This window comes from Petaurus breviceps, unplaced genomic scaffold (assembly GCF_028583685.1).
Source record: "Petaurus breviceps papuanus isolate PSGF00001 unplaced genomic scaffold, PetGlider_PUasm1.0 90617, whole genome shotgun sequence".
Classification (NCBI taxonomy): domain Eukaryota; kingdom Metazoa; phylum Chordata; class Mammalia; order Diprotodontia; family Petauridae; genus Petaurus; species Petaurus breviceps.
In genome coordinates, this window is record NW_027187287.1 from 471,168 (window position 1) to 490,443 (window position 19,276).

General features: G+C 35.8%; 1 protein-coding gene across 3 annotated transcripts in view; it reads left to right on the plus strand.

Annotated features, from left to right (window-relative positions):
* Positions 1–19,276, plus strand: part of SMURF2 (SMAD specific E3 ubiquitin protein ligase 2) — a 178,785-nt gene that overhangs the window by 150,783 nt on the left and 8,726 nt on the right. For all 3 annotated transcript variants that reach the window (XM_069063949.1, XM_069063951.1, XM_069063950.1), the window contains 5 exons: positions 3,261–3,459; positions 6,119–6,222; positions 9,363–9,477; positions 14,010–14,188; positions 14,987–15,124. In XM_069063949.1, the coding sequence (XP_068920050.1) occupies positions 3,261–3,459; positions 6,119–6,222; positions 9,363–9,477; positions 14,010–14,188; positions 14,987–15,124 (735 nt within the window). The remainder of the gene's footprint in view (positions 1–3,260; positions 3,460–6,118; positions 6,223–9,362; positions 9,478–14,009; positions 14,189–14,986; positions 15,125–19,276) is intronic.

Genomic DNA, 19,276 nt, shown 5'->3' on the forward strand with positions numbered 1-19,276 from the left:
AAGTCATTTTCCAGTTTTAAAACACAAGAATTACAGATTCTTACATATGAGCATCTTTTTTGTCAAAATAACTACTGTAAATTTTGTGCTTGTTCCTATTTTAAAATGCTATAATTTAATATGACTGAGGTGACATTTGCAATAATAATGTAGAACAGATCAACATTTCTGTTTTGAGACTTAGTTTATCTCTAATAATAATAATCCTTTCTGACTGAAATCTGGTACACAAAGCACTTTAGAGAGACTCTTAATATTATTGATATTCTATGAAATAAAGTGCTATAAATATAAAAATATATCACATTTTAACTTATTTTATGAGCAAATTTATCTTGAAATTATTGATATTAAATGAATATAAAGCAGCTAACAGAACAACTTTGTCTTTAAATTTGGCCTTTGTTTTTTCTGGCAACTCAGCATAATTGCTATTTCATTTCAGGTAGGTTTGTAACGCTATTTTTAAATTGACATTTTAATGCATTTCTGGTCACAGTTTTAAAACATGTAATTTAGATAAGAATTTCTTTTTGAAAATTTTATGTAAAATTTTGCTGCTAGAATGCCTTAAAAAGTCGAATTTGCCAGATGGAAAAAGAATCTCAAAAGCTCACTGAGGAGAATCATTGCTTCAGAATTAGATTGGAGCAAATGGAAGCTAATGACTTTATGAGAAATCAAGATGCTGTTAAACAGATCCAAACAAATGAAAGAATAGAAGGCAATGTGAAATATCTCATGGGAAAAACCACTGACCTGGAAAATAGATCCAGGAGAGATAATTTAAAAATTATTGGACTGCCTGAGAGCCATGACCAAAGTAAGAGCCTGGAAAGCATCCTCCAGGAAGTTCTCAAAGAAAACTGCCCTGATGTTTTAGAACCAGAGGGCAAAATAGAGGTTGAAAGAATCCACCGATCACCTCCTGAAAAAGATCCCAAAAAGAAAACTCCTAGGAATATTATAGCCAGGTTCCAGAATTCCCAGATTAAGGAGAGAATATTACAAGCAGCCAGGAAGAAACAATTTGAATATTGTGGAAACACAATCAGGATAACCCAGGATCTGGCAGCTTCTACACTGAGGGATCGAAGGGCCTGGAATGTGATATTCCGGAGGTCAAGGGAGCTGGGATTAAAACCAAGAGTCACCTACCCAGCAAAATTGAGTATCATATTTCAGGGGAAAATATGGTCATTCAGTGGAGTACAGGACTTTCAAGCATTCTTGCTGAAAAAACCAGAGTTGAATAGAAAATTTGACATTCAGATACAAGAAGCAAGAGAAGCATGAGAAGGTAAACAGGGAAAAGAAATCATAAGGAACTTATCAAAGTTGAACTATTTTTTTTTTTTGAAGCAATCGGGGTTGAGTGGCTTGCTCGGGGTTGCACGGCCAGTTGTTGTTTCTGGGTGTGGTGCTGGGGGTCTGGACCCGGATTTGATCCAGGTCGTCCCGGCACTGGGGCCGGTGCTCTTGCTTGCTGAGCCACCTGGCCAAAGTTGAACTATTAACATTCCTACATGGAAAAACAATAATTGTAACTTATGAAACTTTTCTCAGTAGTTGAAGGGATTAGAAATGTGTGTGTGTGTGTGTGTGTGTGTGTGTGTATGTCTTTATATGAGGGTATGCGGGCATATGAATACATATATGAATGTGTGTATATACATTTACAGGTATACATAGATAGAGGGCATGGGACCAATTTAACAGGAAGGGATGATACTTAAAAGGTGAAATTAAGAGATGAGAGGAATATAATGAGAGGAGATGGGGAGAGACAGAGTGGGGCAGCTATCTCATACAGAAGAGGCAAGGGAAAATGGTTACAATGGAGGGGAAGAATAGGAAGGCAAAAGGGAATGGGTCAACCTTACTCCTATTGAATCTGGCTTGAGGAGGGAGGGAAATACACACTAAATAGGGGATCTCACCCTCCAGGAGAATAGGGGGGGAAGGGGATGTGAGGGGGGATGATGGAAGGGAGGGCAGGCTGGGGGGGAGGGAAGTTGGAAGCACCCACTTTTGAAAAGGGACAGGATCAAAGTAGAGAATAGAACAAATGGGAGGTGGGATAGGAGGGAGGGAAATATAGTCAGTCTTTTACAATACATCTACTATGTTAATATTTTGCATTAGCTACACATGTACAATCTATACTGAACTGCTTATCATCCTAGTAAGCATGGGTTGCAAGAGAGGAAGGGAATGAATCTGGAATTGAAAGTTTTAAAATCAAATATTCGTATGTATATATGTGTGTGTGTGTGTATATGTATACTATTAATACCATCTTACATGTTATTAAGAAAAAAAAGATATACAGGCACTGAGGCATAGAGATCCACTGGAAAAGTTGAAACGGGTATGGGAGAAAATATGGGAGAGAGCAGATTGGAGGTGGGGATATCCTGTGGGACTGCTGTTTTGGGGGGATGGGTGGGGGAAAAACGGGGAGAAAATTTGTAACTCAAAATCTGGCGGAAACAAATGATGCAAATCAGAAGTTAATAAAGCATTTAAAAAATAAAAAAAAATTTTGCTGCTTATAATATATTTATAACTTTTAGTATGGTTGGAAAATGTCCTCATTTATTTGTAGTTGACTTAATATATAGATATTGTATATAGTCAGAAGTTAAATTTTTGAGTTCTTTTCAGAATTGGTATTGAGTGCTCATTTTTTCATGTCAGTTATTTGCATGTGAACTCCCCAAATTCCTGTGGGCCAGACCATTCACATATAAGGGCTAAATTCCCTGCCAAGCTGTTAGTACAAACTTTTTTTTTCCTGAGTTTATTTTTTCAGATAAACCATTTAAAACAGGTGTTGTTGAGATTCTACATTAAACATGTAGCATTTGGTATATTCATGATTTTTGAAATGGAGAAGCAAGAAAATAAAGAATGCTATCCAAGAAAATTTATTGCTGGCAACTCAGTCATAAATCTTCATGGATAATGTTGTAAAGTACAGTAATCTCTTACATATTTGTAGAATAGTACTAATGAAAATAAACTAAATCTTGTAGTTCACATTCCCTAAAAGACAGAAACTTAAAAGTTTATTTTAAAAATCTTGGGAAGTTATTTGACTAAAATCCTTACATATGAGTAAGCAATGATCTAAAATACTGCTACTGAAATCATGCTTAATTAAAAAATATTTGATAGTAAAAAATAACTTTTTTGTACTCTGCGGTATAAATTTTGTGCAATGATAGAGTTACTGAGAATTTTCATGTTTATTCTAGCCGTCAGAACCAATTAAAAGGCCAACAGCAGCAGCCGCAGGTGGTACCCTTGTACCCCGATGAGGCAGAAGGTTTGACAGTTCCAAGGTATAAGCGAGACCTGGTACAGAAGCTAAAAATTTTGCGGCAGGAGCTTTCTCAACAGCAGCCTCAAGCTGGCCACTGTCGCATTGAAGTCTCCAGAGAGGAAATTTTTGAGGTAATCCAAATGAAAAGTGATCTTTTAAAATTCATAAAAACTAAAGGAAAATTTCCCCCACTCAGTTTCTGTTATAATTCCTTCTATTTTCTAGGAAAAGAATGCTGTTTATTTTTCTTTTAAGTAAGGAAAAGTATAATGGAACCAGTTTCACTAGTATTTGGAATGTATTTACCAGTTATTTCTTGCCCACATGTTTATATTTGCAATAGTTCAACTTTACTATGTGTCATCTATAAATTTGTTTAGAGCTAAATGCTCAGAAGATAAAAAGACCTGTTGTATCTGAATATTCTTCTAAGAAGTAAGAAACTTTAAAAGGAAAAGTCTGTTAAAATTTTTAACTGTTTGCTTAAGAATCTTTTTATGATTACATCAAAGATAGAATGTCAGATAGAGGGTATATAAACATTCCCCTTCCAGTTTTATGATAGTCACATTTGTTTGATAAATGGATACTGGTCTTAGTGCTGGTAGCTTATTTGAACTTTGTCATATTTTGTCATATATTTTAAAATGTCTTTTCTTTATCCATCTTTTTGTTGTTGGGCAAACATAATCTCAATTTAAATAAACTACTATGCTCCCTTTTAAAAAATTTTGTCTTTGTAAAATTTTAAAAAATGAAAAAAACTGAAAGGGACACCATTAATATCTGTGCAATATCTCTACCATACTTATTTTCATAATTTCATCACCTTTTGGTAGATAATTCTATTGCTAAAGGGAGAGGGCAAAAGAGTTGAAAAGGCGTTTTCTTTATCTTACCCATATGTTCTGAACTTTGGAGGCCAGAGGAAATTATTACTTGTGCTTCATCTCCCCTTCCAAAAAAGTGGGGAGAGTGCTACCTGGTGACTTTTTCACATTAACAATCCTCCTGGTATTTTTGATAGTTTTCATTGCTCACCAGATATACCTGTATTTATAGCTAGCTCTCTCTCTGTTTCTCTTGATATGTTGCTATCTTTTTCTTTCTCTTCCCCCACTCCCTGCCACTCTGTCACTCCTGTCTCTGTCTCTGCAAGCATGCACAGATTTATATTGTGTATTAATGGCAATTTGAAGTGCATTTGCTTTATGTATGGCAAATTTGAGTCAGGCAGACAGATGGAATCTATCCTTGCCTCTTGATGCTATTTGGAGAAGGAATCAGGTTTTTCTCTTATTTTATAGCTGCTACCTTCCTCTAATCTTACATTGTTAGTTAAGGTCAAGGATTAAGCAGTAACTAACACATCACCCAAAATAATTTCAAACAAAATCCTATTATATATAAATGGTCATCATATATAGATGGTATGGAGATGGTCATCTAGATGTATACATATCTATATAATTATCAGGACAGCTAGGTGGTACAGTGGATAGAGTACTGGATCTGGAGTCAGAAGTATTTTCCTTGGTGAGCTCAGATCTGGCCTCAGATACTTTTTAGTTGTGTGACCCTGGACAAGTCACTTCACTCTGCTTGCCTGAGTTTCATCATCTGTAAAATTAGCTGGAGAAGGCATTGGCAAACCACTCCAGTATCTTTCCAAGAAAACCCTAAATGAGGTCACAAAGAGTCAGACACAAAAACCAACTCAACAACAAAACATGATAACCATTATATATTATCATTATATATGATACATTTATATATATGATGACCAATGTCACTTCAAATTGTCAACGCTATCAAATTTTGGGACTGGTAGAATGGTGGTTTATTTTTGAAAAGGCATGTTGTCCTTGTTCAGAAAAGTTTTTTGAGGGAGAAATCTTAAGTGGTAAAAGGCCTACCTTGAAGTAGTAGCTACCTTCAGACTTTCAAGACTATTTTATTTGATTGGGGATGGAGGAAGTTGGTGTTGATGTATTATTTATTACCTCTTCAGAATTGGACTTGGGTAGATTATGTGAACGAATAGAAGAATTGGTTATAATTTGGGGGACAAGCAATGCATTCCTTTTTGTTTTCCTTTTGTTCTAACTAATCCGTCTGGATCAATTTCTTTTTTTTTTTCTTTTTGAAGGGGAGAGGGCAGGGCAGTTGGGGTTAAGTGACTTGCCCAAGGTCACACGGCTATTAATGTTAAGTGTCTGCGACCGGATTTGAACTCAGGTCCTCCTGACTCCAGGGCTGGTGCTCTATTCACTGCACCACCTAGCCACCTGGATCAATTTCTGTATCAGTAAATAAGGAGCTTGGAATAGGATATTCTAAAGTCTTTTCCAACTCATTTTATTATGCTACATCTGTGTTCTCTTAAAGAAGAACTCAGTTATTATTACTTAATGAAAATATCAATGGGAACTTAGTATGAACTACAGTCTCTGTATACTTTTGATACATCACACCATAGTGAGTATGTGTCTTTGAGTGACATGCTGTGGATAAAGCTTAGATTAGGAAAGATTCTTGAAGTAATTTCTCCCTGAATCTAATTTGATGTGTTTTGGGGTTTTTTTATGATTAGAAAAGAGAAACCCCATGTATATATTTTCCCCATTTCTCCAAATTAGAAGCCACAGTTAAATTTCTCTCTTTTCTAAGAAACTTGAATCTTTTCCCTTTAAATAGTGATTGATATTTAGTTCAAATAATTTATTATAATGATCAATAAAATGTAATTTTTAATAGCCATTGGTTATAATAAAAGTGAAATTATTTCAGGAATCATACAGACAAGTCATGAAAATGAGACCAAAAGATCTGTGGAAACGGTTAATGATAAAATTTCGTGGAGAAGAAGGCCTTGATTATGGAGGGGTTGCAAGGTGAGGAATTTGTTGTTGTTGCTATTCATTTGTTTTAGTCATCTCCAACTCTTCGTGACCCCATTTGGGGTTTTCTTGGCAAAGATGCTAGAGTGGTTTACCATTTCATTCACCAGCTCATTTTACAAATGAGGAAACTGAACCAAACAGGGTTAAATGACTCGCCCAGGGTCACACAGCTAGTGTCTGAGGTCATATTTGAACTCAGGTCTTCCTGACTCCAGGCCCAGCATTCTATCCCCTGTGCCACCTAGCTGCCCAGGTGAGGAATTACCTATTATTTAATAATAGCAGAATGCTCACATGTATGGATGCAATTTTATATTTTGATACCATAGCTTTTTTTCTATAATTTTACAGTTTGGTATTTTCCAAATTAATTCATATCAGAAAGTTTATATTGTGACAATTATCATTCTAATGCAATAGTTAGCAGCCTTTGTGGTACAGAAAGACTCCTACTGGATCCACTATAAAGACACTTGGGTTTCAATCTTGGGTTCTGTCACTAATTAGCTGTGTCATCTTGAGCAAATTATTTCACCTCTTTGGTTTCCACTGTCCTCATTTGTAAAATTAGTAAATTAGACTACTTATTTACCAAGGTTCTATATCTCAAGCCTAAATAAATGATGCTTTCTCTCAAACCTAATCTCTTTTCCTATGTTAAATGTTATTCAGCTCTCTATACTCTCCTTCTCTCCCATCCTTACTTCTTATCCCAAATTGAATGCGAATCTATACTCACTAAGAATCTGCTCCAGGAATAAGTTATATTAGACACTAATTATTTCTTAAAGGTTTTTCATATCTGCATATATGAAGGAGAGATGGGGGACATAACTCCAGACCATTCTTCCATGTGATTTTCATTTTGCTCTAATAGGCCCATATCTGTTAATTCAGCCCATGGAGTTACTGGGGCTATTACTGTTAATTCTTCTCTGCCTGGAGATTGTTTCCTGATAGAACCATCATACTTTTGCATGTATTCTTGGATTCTGCTTAACTCTTAGTTTGAAAATCAATGGTTTCTATAGCTGCTGATTTGAGGGTAAGGCTGATTTGAACAGAATGAGTATAATACTCAAGAGTTCCCTAGTTTACCAGTAACAGTGAGGCTTCTTGATGAATCTCACTTGCCTAAGGCTGCATCTTTCATTTTGAAAGGAACAATTAACCTTTTTACTGGCAAGGACAGGTAAAACAAAATGTGTTTTGTTTATGTACAGATTTTTTTAGACTGCATGCAGGAGACTTCATTGTGTGAGCTATTCTATCTATGTATTTTGTTCATTGCAATAGGAATCTATGATTCTACTCCATGAAATGTAATTGGATATTTTCAAAACCAAAGAAAACATTGGGATGCTTAAATTTTTCTGTAAAAAAAAAAAAAACACCACCAAAATAAAATAGGAAAACCATACTTGTAAAACTTGCGTTTCCCAGAAATATTGTCATGTAGCATATAGTTACCAAAGAAATTCCTTAGGATAACTTAATTTACATGATTTACTTAGCATAATGTTCTGTGTGTATGCATGCATGCCTTTATTTTTGGGGCAAAATTGTGTCTATAGTTACAGTATCACTTTTTTTTTTCCCTTTTGGAAGGCAATTGGGGTTAAGTAACTTGTCCAAGGTTACATGGCTAGTTTTTTGGTGTGGGTGTTGAGTGTCTGAGGCCGGAGCTGAACTTGGGTCCTCCTGATTCCAGGGCCAGTGCTTTACTCACTGCACCACCCAGCCACCCCTACAGTATCACTTTTGATGACAATCAAGTATAATCTGAAAATAATTTCATGTTACATGCTTTCGTTTTGTGTTTTAAATGGACATGCACAGTAGTGTTTTTAAGCTGGATATAAGCCATATTTTTCTTATGTTTCTTGAAGTCCTTGCTTTAAGTCTTGAAGTGGCAGTGAGTGACAAGGCAGAATCACAATTCAGGTTTCTTGACTCTTGATTATTTCTAGTATGGAAAGTTTTGGAAAAATACAAAGTATATGGTGGTAGTACTTCTTAAAATCAATATAACAGTTGCTGTTAAGATGTGATCAGGTAGAAGACTATCAAATGTTATGTTACATACATGCACGCACACACAATTTAACTTACCTTTGTTCTGTGTTGAAAATGGAAAAATAAAAAGTGCTTCATATGAATCTTGTAGTATCAGCCCTTACTACACTTGGTGACAGTAATGAAGGTTATGAGGAAAGTATGAAATATTTTGAGTAAGATGATAACTTCCTTAAAATGTATATAGCATTCATTGCAGAGTTGTTTAGCAATTGAAATTTAGTAGCTGAAAGTAATAAATACAGTCAGAATGCTGGACTGCAATACTAAATAAATGTATGGTATTTTCAGGTACACATTATAGTAATTTGTTTCATTTTTCCCAACTGTTAAATGGGGATAATAGGATTGTTGTGTGGACCAAATGAGATAATATTTGTAAAGTGTTTAGCACAGTGCTTGGCATATAGTAGATACGATATAAATGTTGTTATTGGAGGGTTTTTTTTGCTTTTTTTCTGTTCTTTTAAAATTTAATTTTAAAATCAAATGCCAGAACACAAATACAGAATAGATAAAAGAAACAAAAACATATCAAACATAAATACTGGAACTTAAATACAAAGTAAGAAAGAAAAATAAAAAGCATGTTGTGTGCATAGCAGAACATGAGAGGATTCAAAATATGTAACAATACATTTTCATTTCAAGAAAACCTGTATGATAAATAATACATGTTGTGTTGAGAATTGTGCATCTTTTATTTGCTTCCTTGTGAGTTTTCTTTTGTTCTCTGCTATGTACTTTTTTACTTTGTTCTTTTTTTCCCTCCCTTAACACCATGTTGTTATTATTATCATTATGATTGTTTTTTTCTGAAATACCAATCTGGGAAAAACTTCCCAGAAGTAATGAAAATGAAATAATACTTTAAAATTCAAGAAATTTACCACACATAGTAGGCTGTTTTAAAAATCTGCCCTTATATAACCTCATTTGGACCTTTATTTCATTTTATTCCCTTTGAATTTCCACAGCTAAGAGATGCTATGTCTGAATTCACTCTTTAAAAGGGGTTTGTTTATTAGACAATTAATTATGTGTTGTCTCTTTAGGGAATGGCTATATCTCTTGTCTCATGAAATGCTGAATCCATATTATGGCCTCTTCCAGTACTCAAGAGATGACATCTATACATTACAAATCAATCCAGATTCTGCAGTTAATCCGGTATGATAATGTGAATTCAGTAACTAAAAATGCTTTTATTTATATAGAGGTCCCTTGGCACATATATAAATTTTACTTGTTTAATAATATATGACTTTTAGTAAAACTGTATTCAATGCATATTTCAGGGCAAAGTTAGTGGCCAGTTCTTTAAAAGACCAGGGTATTAGAGGACGAAATTTTTCAGCATTTCTGAATTTTATCCCCAAGCTGTGGAGCTGTGCCCTTCATCCATCTCCCATCATTCTCTGCAGTTCTTTGAGCCATGGAAACTTGTTCTTTCTTGGACACTTCTTGTTTTCACCATTCTAGTTTCTATATTTTAATTTCGCTCTTTTACATGTCATATTGCTTAAGTTTTATAATTGCAATATTGTTCTTCAATGGGTATTGTTATATGTTTACAGTCTCAAGAAGGGGTGATTGACAGTGTCAGAAACATCAGAGAAGTCAAGAAGAATGAAAATTGAGGAAAGGCCCTTGGATTTGGCAATTAAGAGGTCACTGGTAACTTCAGAGAGAATAATTCTAGTTAAATGATGAAGTCAGAAGCTAGACTGCATAGATTTAAGAAAGTAAGCTAGGAATGGAAGTGGAGGCTTCAATTTTAGACAGCTTTCTCAAGGAGTTGAGCCATAAAAGGGAGGAGAAATATGGGATAATAGCTGGTGGGGATGAACAGATCAAGTCATTAGGGATTATGGTAGGAGATTATGTAAAGAAGAATATAGGTCTAGTGGCTTTAGATGATACTGTTAATAATGTTCCATGAATTACTCTTTTCCTCGATATTTTCTTGTCTCTATCTCTTTATGACACTGCTCTCTTCAGGTTCTCTTCTTTCCTGTGTGACAGTTCCTTTTCAGTCTCTTTTATTGGATCTTCCTTTAGATCATGCTTGCTAACTGTGGGTGTCTTCAAAGCTCTAGCCTAGGCATTCTTCTCTTTTCCCTGTATAGTATTTTACTTGGTAATTTTATCACTTCCCATTGGATTCTCCTTCCCTACTCTGTTTCCTGACTTCTACTGTTTAACTGTCTATTGGATATTTCTTTTTTTTTTCCACTTTTTGGAGGGCAGTTAGGGTTAAGTGACTTGCCCAAGGTCACACAGCTAGTTTTTGTGTTAAGTGTCTGAGGCCGGACTTGAACTCAGGTCTTCCTGACTCCAGGGCTGGTGCTCTATTCACTGCACCACCTAGCTGCCCCTCTGTTGGATATTTCAAACTGGATGTCCTAGGCTGGGAACCAAGATGGTGAAGCAAAAGTATGCCTGAACTCTCCCAAACTCCCTTCCAAACAACTTTAAAGTAACATCTCAAAACAGATTCTGGAACAGTGGAACCAACAAAAGGACATGGCAAAACAATTTTCCAGCTTAAGACAACTTAGAAAATCTGCAGGAAAGGTCTGTTTCACTGGGATGAGAGTAGAACACAATCTAGCACAGGACAAGCCTGGCAAGTCAGTATCAGGTCTTGGGGTCAACTGAACCAGCAGCGGTAGCAGCTTCAGGAGCTTTCAGCCCACAGATAGTAGACGGTTCAGAGAAGGAAGATCAAAATACAAAGTCAGAAGAAGAAAATGATGTCAAAACAGCTTACATGCAAAGCCTCAAAGAAAAATGTGAATTAGTCTCAGTGCAGCCCCAATCAAGAATTCCTGAGAGAGCTCAAAAAATGATTTTAAAAATCAAATAAGGGGAAAAAATTGAGATAAGAAATTACAGTGATGCAAGAAAATAATGAAAAAAAGTCAGCAGCTTGGTAAAGGAGATGTAAAAATACTGAAGAAAATAATACTGAAGAAAAAAATAGACCAAAGAGGCACAAAAAGTGACAAAGAATTCAAAATTAAGGGGATTCCCATCAATTGGGGAATCACTTGGCTAAACAAGTTGTGGTATATGAATGTAATGGAATACTATTATTTTTTTTCTAAGCAATCGGGGTTAAGTAACTTGCTCAAGGTTACACGGCCAGTTATTTCTGGGTGTGGTGCTGAATATCTGAGCCCAGATTTGATCCCCAGGTCATCTCGACACTGGAACTGGTGTTCTTACTCGCTGAGCCACCTGGCTGCCCCGTGGAATACTATTATGCTATAAGAAATGACAGGCAGATTTCAGAAAAACCTGGAAAGACTTACATGAGCTGATTCTGAGTGAAGTGAGCATAATGAGGAGAACACTGTGCACAGTAACAGCCACATTGTGTAATGATCAGCTATGACTGACTTAGCTCTTCTCAGCAATACTGTGATCAAGGCAATTCTAAAAGACTCAAGATGGAAAATACTATCCATATCCAGAGAAAGAACTGATGGAGCCTGAATGCAGATCTAAGCTTACTGTTTTCATTTTCTTTATTTTTTTCCATTTTTTTTATTTTGCAAACTGTTTCTTTCATAATATGACTAATATGGAAATTTTTACATGATTGTACATATATAACCTATATTAAACTGCTTACTACCTTAGGGTAAAATACTTAAAATACTATTTTTTTTAAAGAAAAATGTTCTCAAAACTTTGGCTCATTAGAAGTCAAACCTATCATGTGAGCATATAATACATTTTTAGTTTAGAGGGTGAGGAAGAGGCACAAAAATCCAGTAAAGAAAAGAATATTGTAAAAGTTAAATTGGCCAAATGGAAAAGAAGGTACAAAATCTCACTGAAGAAAATTATTCCTTAAAAATTAGAATTGGGGAAGTAGAAGCCAGTGACTTCATGAGACATCAAGAAACAATAAAACAAAATGAAAAGAATGAAAAAAATAGAAGAAAATGTGCATCTCATTGCAAACTGGATGTCCTATAAGGCATCTTAAACTCAGAATTTCCAAAATTTCAATTCTTTATTTTTCCTTTTAAACCCTTCCCTTCTCCTAACTTTGCTATTACTTTTTTTTTTTTTAAAGCAATGCGGGTTAAGTAACTTGCTCAAGGTTACATGGCCAGGTGTTTCTGGGTGGCTGCCAAGTGTTTGAGCCTGGGATTCGATCCCCGGGTCATCCCGACACTGGAGCCGGTGCTCTTACTTGCTGTGCTACCTGGCCGCCCCTTTGCTATTTCTCCCAGTCACCTAAACTCAATCTCATATCTCCCCATATCCAATCATTTGCAAAGTCTTGTCGTTTCTACTTTCAAAACATCTTTAGTGTATGCCCCCGTCTGTCCTTGGACACTGTCACCATCTTGGCCCAGGCCTTTGCCCTTCACACCTGACTATTGAAGTAGGCTTCTCATAATCTTCCTGACCCAAGGCTCTCCCTACTCTAATCTGTCCTCCACTTAGCTGTCAGATTGATCTTCTTAAAGTACAGGTCTTACCCTCTTTCTCATCTACCTTTTAGCTAGATATAGCAGACTTCTAGTGCCTCTGTATCATCTCTGTGATTAACTATAAAGTCCTTTATTTGGCTTTCAAAGCCCTTTATAACATGGCCTACCTTTCCAGTGTATTTATATTTCACTCCCATTTCCAGTGACACTGACCTCTTTGCTATTCCTCAAACAAGATCCTCTGTCTCCTGTCTCTGTTCAGTTTCTCTGACTGTCTGCCATGCCTGGAATGCTTTCCCTTATCACCTGTTTCTCTGGCTTTCTAAACCTTATACAAGAATTCATCTCTAATCCTCCTTAATGCTGGGACCTTCCATCTCCAATTTTTTTCTGTATATAATTGATTTGTACACAGTTGTTTTCACATTGTCTTCCTCCATTAGACTGTTAGCTCCTGGATTATAGAGATTGTTTTTTGTGTTTTGTTATAATCCCAACACTTAGCACAATGCCTGGCACTTAATAAATGCTTATTGACTTTAGATGGAGTTGAGTCCTAGAGGGTCATAGGAACAGCCTCAATTTTAAGAGAATGATTTATTTTAGATAGATTCCATGGCTGGCCTTTAATTTGTGACAAAAAGCTAGAAGGGTGGTAGGTTAATGGTCCAGGACTGATATTTAGGAGGGAAGAGGAATTGGATCCTTTGGAGAATAGTTCTTCTGAAGGCTGCCCAACAGGGGTGTGTGGTATCTTCAGATTTTGTTTATGCCAGTAGTTGGGGGAGGCTGAGTAAGGGAGTAAAATTGTTTTAGGATAAAGGAGAGTAGTGTTTCTATAGAATAGAGTGAAAGACAATAGATAAAAAGTAAATGAGAGAGAAAAAGCCTAGTGGTGAGGTAGAGGAAAGTGGACTAAGTATAAACATTGAGATTTTATAGCAGTATAAACTTGGAAGCATTGTTATTCTCTTGAAAGAGGACCTCTGAGTTTCCTAGCATTTGGGGGTATATTTATAGAATTTAAAGTGTGTAGAATTATTTGTCTTAGCGACCTAGAAAATCCATTTCAGATCTAAAATTAAAATTCAGATAAACAAATTAAATACATTGTATTGGCAACTGACTCCACTTGAATGGCTGGAAGATACAACAGTAATTTGAAAACTATAATCTTGTGAAATTGTTATTTTAAAAAATCTTGCTTAGTGACCTATTTTTTACTTAAATATAAACTTTAAATTTCAGGAACATTTATCATATTTCCACTTTGTTGGGCGGATAATGGGGATGGCTGTATTTCATGGACATTACATTGATGGTGGTTTCACATTGCCTTTTTACAAACAATTGCTTGGAAAACCAATTAATTTGGACGACATGGAGTTGGTTGATCCAGATCTTCACAACAGCTTAGTCTGGATACTGTATGTATTGACCCTGAATTGTTCACTATGGCAGAAATCTAAATTCATAAAATTGATGCTGTTCATAGGTAAAATTAGATTAGATTTAAAAGAATAATGTAGGGAGTTTTGTTACGGCTTTCACCAGAGTATATTAATGAACTGAAAACTCCTAAATGATTGGATGAACTAGCCCCACTTTGAAAGAAGTTGTTAATAAATTTAGCAAAATACCCTAACACACTCCTATATTTTGTGGAATTAACATTTCTCTTTCTGTACATTCAAAGTCTCTATACGGTGACATGATAATATTTTTTAAAGTTTTTTTTTTATTTCAGACAGATCTTAGCTTGTACATGACTTTTTATATTTGAAATTCCTTTCTATGAAGTGTCCTAATATTTTATTTCTAAGTACAGAGTAGGGTCATCTTTTTTTGAGCTAGTCTAATTTAGTAGACAAGCACCTTTGAAGTATTTCCACTTGAAGAATCCTTTTAAGTGTTATTTTCAGTGTATACTATATAGTCAGATTGTTTCATTGGACAATCTAGAAAGTGAAAACAAAATTTTATGTATTTGTGAAGATTAATTTTCTTTATGATTGGTCTAAGAACTATTTGAGATAGTAGCAAAATTATTGGATAACAGGATTAGTTACTTAAATAACTCATGGTTTATCATAAATGAGATTTCTGATTCAAGAATGCAGTAATATCTCTTCTTTGGTTTTTGTCAGTCTAGGCTCTTCACACATCTGTGCTATATGTGTTTCAGATTTTCTAATTATGTGCTTGTTTTTTTTGTCCCTTTCTAGTGAGAATGATATTACAGGTGTCTTGGATCATACCTTTTGTGTAGAACACAATGCTTATGGTGAAATTATTCAACATGAACTTAAACCAAATGGTAAAAGCATCTCAGTTACAGAAGACAATAAAAAAGAATATGTCAGGTGAATTTTTTTTTGTTCTTCAGGCAGTATAGTCTGATTACTCTGTTTTTTGAAAATTGCTTATTTAGCATATAAATACAACATTGATCCAAGCTTTAATATAAAAACTTCTGCTGTTTCAGTGGTGCTAACAAAGATCATGAATTATGGAAATCTGTTAGGGTATAAGTGCAAGAAATATTTTTTCAGAATTTGGGATACAGTCCTTGATTAGTGAGTTGAAATCTAATATAATTAAGACTTCACAGAATCAAAGACTTAGAAGGTACCTTAGGACCAGATCAACCTGAACCTGAAAAATAATCCCCTCCTCACTATACACAACAAATGGTCATCCATTGATTCGTAGACTTCCAGTGAAGGGTAACCTACTACTTTCTGAGGCAGCCCATTCCACATTTGGATAGTTCTGATTTCCTTATATTCAGCCTGTTTTAATCATCACAGCTTCTACTTATTGCTCTTAGGACTATATACTTCTAACTGTACTGTAAGTATAGTTGTAAGGGTATCACCAGCAAAAGCTCACTTAGAGTTGGTACTGGATAAATGTTTGTCAGATTGAATAGTTAAACTCTGTACTCTCTCACTTTTTCAGATTGATTTCTCCTTAGTCTAGGACAGGGGTGTGGAAACTTGTGGCCTTGAGGCCACATGTGACCTTCTAGGTCCTTTCGTGTAGCTTTTTAACTGAGTCCAAGTTTAACAGAATAAATCTTTTTTTTTTTTATAAGTAACTTGCTCAAGGTTACACGGCCAGGTGTTTCTGGGTGGGTGCTAAGTGTCTGAGCCCAAATTTGATCCCAGGTCATCCCGACTCTGGGGCTGGTGCTCTTACTGTGCTACCTGGCTGCCCCAGAATAAATCTTTTTAATAAGAGAATTTGTTCTGTGAAGTTTGGATTCAGACAAAGGGCCCCTTCTCATAATAATGTTTTTAAGTACATAAGATAAAATACAAAGGAAAGCAATTATATTGAAATATAATTATCAAAATGTTTTAAAAATAAGGTCATGTAACCCAGATTGAGAACCTCTGGAATAGATGGAAAGTAATCTTAGAGCCAGGTAAGGGGGAGAGGTAATGGGAAAGGCCTCCTGCAAAAGGTTGAAGGAAACCAGGGAATCTAGCAGTCAGAGATGGAGAAGGAGAGCATTCCAGGCCTGGGGGGACAGCTAGTGCTAATGCACAAGATAAAAGATGCCTGTGTGAGAAGAATAGTTAGCAGGACAGTGCGGCTGTATTGTTGAATGTGTGGAAGGGAATGTAGTGTAAGAAGATTGGAAAGGTAGGAAGAGGGACCAGGTTGTGAATGATTTTAAATGTCAAGCAGAGGACTTTATATTTGATCCTGCAGTAGGAAACAGAATTTATTGAGTGGGGATTTAAGTGATAAAACCTGTGCTTTACAAAAATCACTTTGCTAGCTCTCTAGAAGATGAATTGGAATCAGAAGAGCTTGAGGTTGGGAAACCAGTTAGGACACCATTGCGGTATTACAGGCAAGAAATGATGAGAACCTGAATTAAGGTGGTGAGAAAAGCATGGATGCAAGAGATGTAGGGTGAAGGAGAATGAGGAGTCAAGAATAATGCAGAGGTTACAAATTTGGGAGACTGGAAGGATAGTGGTACTCAGAAATGAATTTGGAAGAGGGAGGGTATGGGGTTGGGAGGAAGAAAATAAAATCTGTTTTGGACATGTTGAATTCCTTCTCATCTCCTCCCACCCATGTGTATTTCACAGATAAGGAAATTGAGGCCCAGAGAAGTTAAGTGACTTACCCAAGGTCACAAAGGGAAAGAATTTATGAGTTCGAACATAATAGAAACTTATCCCTCCTGGAAGATTTGAATAGAATAAACATGAGAAAAGACATGGTTGTAGGAACAGGCACGCTAAACTCATGTGCAACATTTGTGTAACAAATATTGCTTAGCCAAAATTTATTATTTAAAAGAGAAGACTAATGGGGCGGCTAGGTGGTGCAGTGAGTAAGAACACCAGCCCCGGAGTTGGGAGGACCCGGGATCGGTTCTGGCCTCAGATACTTAACACCCACACAAAAAAACTGGCCGTGTAACCCTGGGCAAGTTACTTAACACCAAATGCTTTAAAAAAAAAGAAGAAGAAGACTAAACAAGGGGAATGTTTCAACAACTTTGAATAATACAATTATTTCTCTGATTTTGACTTTAGTATTTCAGGGTTTTGCCAGGTTTAAAGACTTCCCCTAAGTAGGTTAGAAAAACTAACTGTTGGGATCCAACTGCCTAAAATGGCTATTTGAACAGAGACAAACAGCCCTGTTCACCTAGATTTTTTCCAACAGTACCTTAGAATTATACTTCATCAGATAATAATCCAGGAAACCAGTGGAAAACTATAGGAATTGACTTCTTCAGTATCAGAACTGCACAAAAGGTCAATCAGAAGCCCATGGACAATAGGAAAGGGGATCTGTCATTGAAGTCCATGCCTATACCCAGGTAAATAGTGCCTATACTCAAGAAACTTCCCAGAGATTAGGCAGAGACATATATAGCCTTTAAGACTCTCTATCCTGAGGCAGTAAACATAGCAGTGCTAGGTTATGTTCAAAAACTATAACATGGATTTTGGAGGTCATTGGGAGAGGTGACAACCAATTCAATGTGCCTGTGATTATTGTAAACACTCAGAGAGGAAATCCCAGGTCAGTGGGCTCTGAGTTCTGCTTGAAACAACATAGAAGTTTCTGAATATGCAGCACTTTGAACTTCAAAGATCCAGGGTATGTTGGCATAAGATCTCAGGTGACCTAATCAAGACCAAGCAAAGGTAACCGCCTGACCCCAAAGAACAGCAGGAAGTGGAGCCTTGTCCTATCATAAAATCCCAGTTCAGGAATTAAGGCCAGAGATGAATAAACACATGATCCAAACCATTATAAACACATGATTCAAACCACTTTAAAGAAAACCACCTATGTAGAGATATCCCAAAATCCAACTTCAAAGTGCTGTAACAGTTGCAAGCACAGAATGAAAGGTAAAATGGGTTTTCCACAAGACTTGTATGAATGCCTAGAAAAAATAAAGCAAGAGATTGAAAAATGATTAAAAAGCTTTAGAAGTAAGAATTTGTAGGACATTTCCTTTAGAACCAATAATGGTAAACTTTACCCAAGCAATAGACTCCCTAAAAATTAGAATAGATAGAATCAAAGGCTCCATGAATTAGCTAGAAAATATTAGAGTAAAATCAAAAGATTTCTAAAAATAGAAGGATATGCAAGATAGCTACCTGGAAAACTTGGAAAACAACTCAGGGAGAAATAATTTAAGCAACATCAGACTCCCTGAAAACCATAGTAAAATTTTGTACACTATTTCAGGAAATCACAAATGAAAACCATAGGGCAAAGTGAAAATGGAATTACTTCTCGAAAGAAATCCCTCAAGGAAAAGTCCCAGGATTCTCATGGTCATAATCTAAAGCTTCTACATTAAACAAAAAATACTTCAAACTGCCAGAAAAAGAGTTGAAGGACCAAGGAAACCACAGTTGGGATCACACAGGATCTAGTAGCTTCTGCTAAAAACCAGACATCTTAGAATCTGATGTTCCAAAAAGCAAAAGATAAAAGTCTAAAACCAGGAATAACTTCCCCTGCAAAATTTGAGTGTAATCATACAGAGGAAAACATGGGCCTTTAATATGTAGTAGAAGATTTTCAAGCAATTGCTGTTAAAAAAAATCTAGAGCTGACTTTTTGTGGTGACAAAGAATTGGAAATTGAAGAGATGTCTATTAGTTGGGGAATACTGAACAAGTTGTGGTATATGATTGTGATGGAAAACTATTGTGCTATAAGAAATGACAAGCAGGATGCTCTCAGAAAAATCTGGGAAGATATACATGAACTGAAGCAAAGTGAAATGAGCAGAACCAGGAGAATATACAGTAACAGCAATATTGTATGGTGATCAGCTGTGAAGACTTTGCTATTCTCAGCAATCTAATATCCAAGACAAATCTGAAGGAAATATGATAAAAAATGCTATCCGCATCCAGAGAAAGAACTTAATAGCAATGTGATTTCAGATTGAAGCATGGTTTTTTTTTTCACTTTATTTTTATTTTATTTTTAAATTTTTTTTTGCAACATGA